This window comes from Zea mays, chromosome 9, assembly GCF_902167145.1.
Source record: "Zea mays cultivar B73 chromosome 9, Zm-B73-REFERENCE-NAM-5.0, whole genome shotgun sequence".
In the NCBI taxonomy this organism is placed as follows: domain Eukaryota; kingdom Viridiplantae; phylum Streptophyta; class Magnoliopsida; order Poales; family Poaceae; genus Zea; species Zea mays.
This window is the reverse complement of record NC_050104.1, coordinates 140,220,625-140,227,183: the sequence shown is the minus strand read 5'-3', so window position 1 is coordinate 140,227,183 and position 6,559 is coordinate 140,220,625. Positions and strand designations below refer to the sequence as shown.

At 48.4% G+C, this 6,559-nt stretch overlaps 1 protein-coding gene across 1 annotated transcript; it reads right to left on the bottom strand.

The window, feature by feature from the left end:
* Positions 1-924: 924 nt before the first annotated feature.
* Positions 925-4,905, bottom strand: LOC103639205 (calmodulin-1). The gene is made up of 2 exons (XM_008661982.4): positions 4,505-4,905; positions 925-1,599 (listed from the first exon to the last, which is right to left on the bottom strand). Exons 1-2 carry the CDS (start codon positions 4,578-4,580, stop codon positions 1,226-1,228), a joined length of 450 nt encoding a protein of 149 aa, XP_008660204.1. The 5' UTR covers positions 4,581-4,905; the 3' UTR covers positions 925-1,225.
* Between the last annotated feature and the right edge of the window lie 1,654 nt (positions 4,906-6,559).

Genomic DNA, 6,559 nt, shown 5'->3' with positions numbered 1-6,559 from the left:
CGCCTGAAGATCAATGCAACTCATCCAAGCGTTATCAGTGAAGGCCTCCCGAACGGAGAGCTTGCGATCACGAGAGGCAGCGAAGATGTCAGGTGCAATGTCCTTGGGTCGTTGACCTTGGACCCAATCGCAATGCCAGAAGGATGTCTTGGCTCCATCACCAATTGTGATTTTCGTGGCTGCTGTAAAGAGGAGTTTATCAATGTCATTGCAAGGAGTTTCTAGGCCTGCCCAAGGGGCATTTGGATCCTCCCATTCCCGCCACAGCCAGCGAAGCCCGTAGAGTCCTCACAAATCGATGGATGTCGAGGATGCCAAGCCCCCCAAGATCCAACGGCCTCACCACCGTCGGCCAGTTAACCTTGCACTTGCCCTCGATGAGGTTCTCATTCCTTGCCCAGAGGAATCGCCTCCTAAATTTGTCAATTTCTTCAAGCACCTCCTTTGGTACATTAATGGTCGTAAGTGTGTGAACAGACTGCGCAGACAACACGAATTTGACCAAGACAAGTCTTCCTGCAAGAGTGAAATTACGACCTTGCCAGTATGTCAACTTGCTGCTAACCTTATCAAGTAGATACTGGAAGTCAGCTTTTTTGAGCGCTGTAACCATCAAGGGATCCCAAGGTATTTAATAGGGAAGCTCGTTGTTGAAGCAGGAAGCCAGCAAGAATTTCATTGAGGTAGAGGCCAGCGCCTGCATTTGATAGTCACGACTAAGGATTTCTGAATATTGATACGCAACACCTCTTTGTATGCGGATGATGCCATCATCTTTGTCAAGCGAAAAGAGAGAGTTGGATTCTTTTGCAGCCCTGCTACATCTTTTTGGGGAGGCGTCTGATGGTCCTTCAACCACATGACATTTCCTTGCAAAACACAAGGCACCATCCTGGCAGCCCAACCACAGGATAAACAGAAAGCACCAAAGGAATCGGGCAGATTCGAATTCGATGAACAAATAGAACTACAAACTGGATTCAACTGCAATCAGTGTTCAGAACACGAAAATCCGTACAGATTCACACAGGGGAAGCAAGGAGGTTCGACGGCACAATGGAGATAAGGGTGGCAGCAGAGGGACTCAAACGTTCAGCAGCTACAGCTAGTACGGTTTCTTCACGGGAAGAAGGAAACAAGAGCTGCATTGCATTGCCTTACTAATATGCAACGCACGGTTTCCTCCTTCCGAGCGGGGTTACTATACCATTACCGCAGGCTTTACTCACTTGGCCATCATGACCTTGACGAACTCCTCGTAGTTGATCTGGCCATCGCCATCAACGTCGGCCTCGCGGATCATCTCGTCGACCTCCTCGTCGGTCAGCTTCTCGCCTAGGTTGGTCATCACGTGGCGGAGCTCCGCGGCAGAGATGAAGCCGTTCTGGTCCTTGTCGAACACCCTGAACGCCTCCTTGAGCTCCTCCTCGGAGTCGGTGTCCTTCATCTTGCGGGCCATGAGGTTGAGGAACTCGGGGAAGTCGATCGTGCCATTGCCGTCGGCATCCACCTCATTGATCATGTCCTGGAGTTCAGCCTCCGTTGGGTTCTGACCCAGTGAACGCATGACAGTTCCAAGCTCCTTGGTTGTGATGCAACCTGTCCAGTGCACAGCGGAGAGCAATTTCAGGTCAATTTATATGTAACATTAACACAGCAGTGAGGTCAAATGATTAACCACGGGTTTTGCTCAAAGCGACAACCCAAGTAAACAAGACATTAAGCAAGAATGCCAGAACAATAAATATCTGGTTCACAAAAGGACAGCGTTATTCAAATTTCTGGGGCATAGACGTAGCAAATGGTTTAGAAGCTGATGGTCAGAAGTCCATTTGTCCAACTCCAGCCTGAAAGCTTAGACCGTGTCTAGACTCATCTGGTCACTCAAAACATTGTTTTGCACTGTAAAAGTAGAATGGAGTTTAAATATGGATATATGAATAATAAGTTGTTAGAGATAGCCTAAGAGATGATCCCGACTTCGAGTCTTTGACTAAGAGCCTTTAGTCTTCCACGAAGGTACCACAAAGTATAACAGGATGTATCAAATTTAGTACTAAAATTTGGCACCTTAACTCCTGAGATATAATTTGGGTTGTGGTACCTCCCCATGCCTATCACTGCCAATCCAGTAAGCTAAGCAGGATTGTCTTGATATTAGAAATCAATCCTTACTAAATGGAAACGCTGCAGGATTTGTACATACCTAAAAACTGAGCACCATGCATACAACAATCTAAAATACAACATCGCAATTATCACGTCAAGAACATGGCGAGATCATAATCACTAAATCATCAGGTGTGGATAAATTAGGTGTGGATAAATTTAATGAAAACATGATTTTGATTTAACTTTTTCTCAACGCTCCACTACTCAGCCCACTCCGGCACTCCCCACCCAAGTCGTTTGATTCCCTCCCCTAGCGGCTAGCCCACTCGTGGCTCGCTCGCTCCTTCGGTTATTGACTGATTGGTTAGTGGGCAACCTAACCCGCCCGCTGCTAGTCCCACCTTGACTCCTTGTCAGCTTGTCGCGTCGTCGAGATCCAAAACATAGCGCCGCTACTTTGCCTCCTAGTCTGCACCGACGTGCAGGCAAGCTGTCAGTAGGATCATGTCTTGGCACCATGGCGCCACCGAACCTCGCTATCTCAACAGGGTCCCACCACGCCGTCACAATGCAGCAATGGTTGTTGCTTGCCGTTGCCTGCTCTTCTACCACCCGTAAGTTGTTGCCTCATTGTCGCCATCTCGCGACGGGCCAGGCTTATCGACTTACCATGGCAACACGCCGATGCATCCGCTCCGCCCCAGTGTGCTCCCCGTGGCCTGTCGCTTTCTCTCTCTGGCTCTCCCCTAAGGCAACCAAAAAGTTTTTCCAGTAATCATGTCATTTTAAAACACTCCTAGTATTATCATCTAACATTCACGTTATTATCATAAAGCTACTTTTATCTAGTGGTCTAGTCTAGAAATTTCTCTCACGGTGTCACCCCACCTAGAATTTTGCCCTATGTCCGCCATTGTCAGCTTCTACTGCTTCTACAGTATTTTTGTTTCTATAGATTATAGTTACAACAGTCCAAACAACTGGCTTTAATCCAAAGCCAACAGCTCGGCGAGTGCCAACCGGGAGCCAGGCAACACAGGCCGGCGCCACACAACCAGCCAGGACTTACAGGCTGCCCTCCCCTAGCCCCGTGCCCTTTCATGTTTGCAGGCGAAGGACTTTTGTTGGTGCCAACCGGGAGCCGACTCCTGAGTCCTGACTGACCAGCAGCGCTGGGAATCACGATTTATTACTACCTCTGGCTACACCCGTGTTCGTGTTTCCAAACCATGGAGTTATATTAATCGAACCCAGAACATGAATCAAAATCTGTGAAGTGCAGGTCCAATGCCACTGTCAGGTCTATACAAAATCTGAATTTTTCTTCTCTGCTGCTACCAGATCCTTGAAAAATCGTGCCCCGACCTACACTACTAACCTGAGGAAAAGTCTTCCACGGTTGATTCTGGCCTGTAAAAGTTTTCCAGTTCATAGATACAATAGCACATAATGTCAGTCGAAGACGATGCAGTGTCAATTCAAACCCCGTACAGAAATCTCATGTGGCCCTGCCTGCCATGACCAAACAAACCCCGACATAACCGAAAGATCTGGATGAAGCCCACCTACTCCCTATCTTTTCTCTACTATATAAAACGCACTAGTTTTCATTTCCACCATCATCATACTCATTCACATTTAATTTAAAATTATGTACAAATAAAAACCCAATTTTTGGCTATAAACTCAATTTCGCATCCACCCCAACACAACACGTATGTATTTGTGTTTTACATTCTATACATAAATATAAATAAAAATCGTATTTTACACTCTATACATAAACATAAATAAAAATCGTAGCATCAGCACTTTGCGAGTACAAATAAAACGACACCAGCCTGACTCGGTCCACACGGACATGGCACAAGGGGCCGGATCTCAGCCTAACTGCCTCACCACATCTGGATGGGAGACGAGATCACGAGCAACCACGTCGATCTAGATCGCAGCTGCGCTTTTTCGCAGACTCAATCACGCGAGATCTCGCCCCAACCACGAGCAGCCGTGCAGCGGGGACGTGCCGCCGCCTCATGCCCTCTCTTGGTTGCACTGGCAAAGTTTCACCGCTCGGTACAATCTAGCTGCCGCATGCTCTATGCGGCCTAAATTTAGGCTCACGCGCACAGCGACCACGAACAGGCATGCGGAATCCCTGTGTTTCTAACGTGAGGTGAAGAACAGTCAAGGTATTCGGGCAGCTACAAGTGAGAGAGCCTACAACAAGATAGATACTCCCTCCGTTTCTTTTTAGTTGTTGCTGGATAGTTCAATTTTGCACTATCCAGCGACAACTAAAACGGAGGGAGTACAGATCAAGGCAGTAATAACTACAGCTAAGGAACGCGGGAAGGAGACGCTGGAGGCATCGAAGGGAGGCGTAGGAGTTTACCGTCGCCGTCCTTATCGAAGAGGCTGAAGGCCTCCTTGAACTCGGCGATTTGGTCGTCAGTGAGCTGGTCCGCCATGGTCTCCGGGCTTGTCTCTGGGCGCGGGGAGCGAGCGAGCGAGCGAGCGGTTTCGGGGTGGCCGGAGGGATTAGGCAGGCAGGGGAGCGGAAGGGAGGCGACCGGTGATCGGGGGCAGAGAGCGATTTGAGGCCTCGCGTCGGGGGAATTTTACCGGGATTTATACGCGCCCCCGCCCGCGCCCCGTCCGCTCCGTTCCGCCGTCCACTCCCTTCCTCGTTAAACGCCGCGCCGCGAATTCCCGAACTGCCCTTGCCTTTGCCCCCTCTTCTCTGTCTAATCATGCTGCTATGCTGCCCCTTGCGCCATGGCCCAGGCTGGACTGACACGATAATACGATATGCCAGTGTGCGGGAGGCGATACGGCACAGAAAAACGGTCCCTGATTGAGACGTGCCATGGGGCTCGATCGCCACGCACAACCGGCGATGCGATGATCTGGCTTGTCCAGCACTTGGAGGTGGGGCGGCACAGTTTGGCTGTTTGTTTACGAGCATTTGGGAGGCCACACACGCTGTTAACGTCGTGATTACTGATTTTATTATGCGTGCTTGCATGTTGTGGCCGGATCAATCAATGTCATAGATTGTCCTATCTTTATTATCCTTTCTGTTCTTTTTTATTTGTCATATTTTAGTTTAAAAATAAACTAGTGGACGATAAATATTTGAAAACGAGTGATATTATATTAAGAAAAAAAATCCTATAAGACGCTATATTTTTTTCTCAAAACCTTACATGATAGTCCTTAACATCATAAGAGAAATAGATCATATGAACATAGCGAGAAACTTAGTTGATTGACCAAACCGATTTAGAGAACTGATGTTGGTCCTATTCTTCGAACTCTTTTTGACATGACCCATTATAGAGGAGCAAGTGGGGGTTATCTTAGGATGTGCAAAATCACCTATAACAATGCCAAATTCCCCAGGAGACGTGACAAACAACAAGATAGAGAGGAAAAAGGATTGTGATGCGCGTTTTAGTGCCGAATGGTGAGTTAGTAGGATGCAAGAGTTTATACTTGTTTGGGCGAAATGTCCCTACTCCAGTCTTCGGTGGCTTGTGTCGAGCGAGGGAGGGAGGAGCTCCCAAGTCCCTGGTTTTGGCGTATTGGATTGAGTGTGATCCGGCTCAAATGATGGAGTCATGGCCCAAGCCCTCCCTATATGCTAAGTGAGGGGTCTGTTACAATTGTGAAGAAGGACATACGACATCTATGGGAAGGATGGTTGTGTTTTACTCTAATGATGTCCTTCTTCCTCGTCATTCGTTCCTCTGTAGCCATGACATTGCTGACTTCTCTTGACCGAAGGGGCTAGGTGCAGTTCGTGGTGAGCATAGTGATATGTACGAACGTCTGTCATCTGCCTTATCGTAGAGCTGGTAGCATAGTGCCACCTGTGGCGGTGATTCTCACCTCCGGTATGGGCTAGTGTATCGATGGGTTCGTTCGTACCCCCATATCTGTCAGATCGCCATACCCACGTAGTACATCTAAACAATTATTTTTCACCCTTGTACGAGCGGGGTGAGAGCTCATAGTTGGTTAAGACATAATATGTATGGAGGTTAGGCAGAACAGGACATCCCCCCATTCTTCTCCATGTCGCGACACTTGTTGTATCGATGGGGGTTGAGTACAGAGCGGTTAGCCTCCCACGTTTGACCCTCGAATGGCATGCGGTTCGGTCGCTCGTGTCTGATTCGGCTGACCTCTTTAGACCGGGTGTGGTTCGCTCGACCCTCTTCTGTCTCATTCGACCCCCAAGCATCCCTGCTCCACACTAGGTCTTGAGGCAACCGCCACTTCGTAGAGTCGACAGCGGTCCGTCTGCAATCGGGGGTTAGCTGGGCCTTGTCGAGCCCCCGTTTAGAGCGATTTTACTCATCATGACCCATGGGCCTTGGGCATGTGGTTTTTAATCCTGACATTGTGAATACCAATATGAATATAAAATCACTAAATAGTGGTG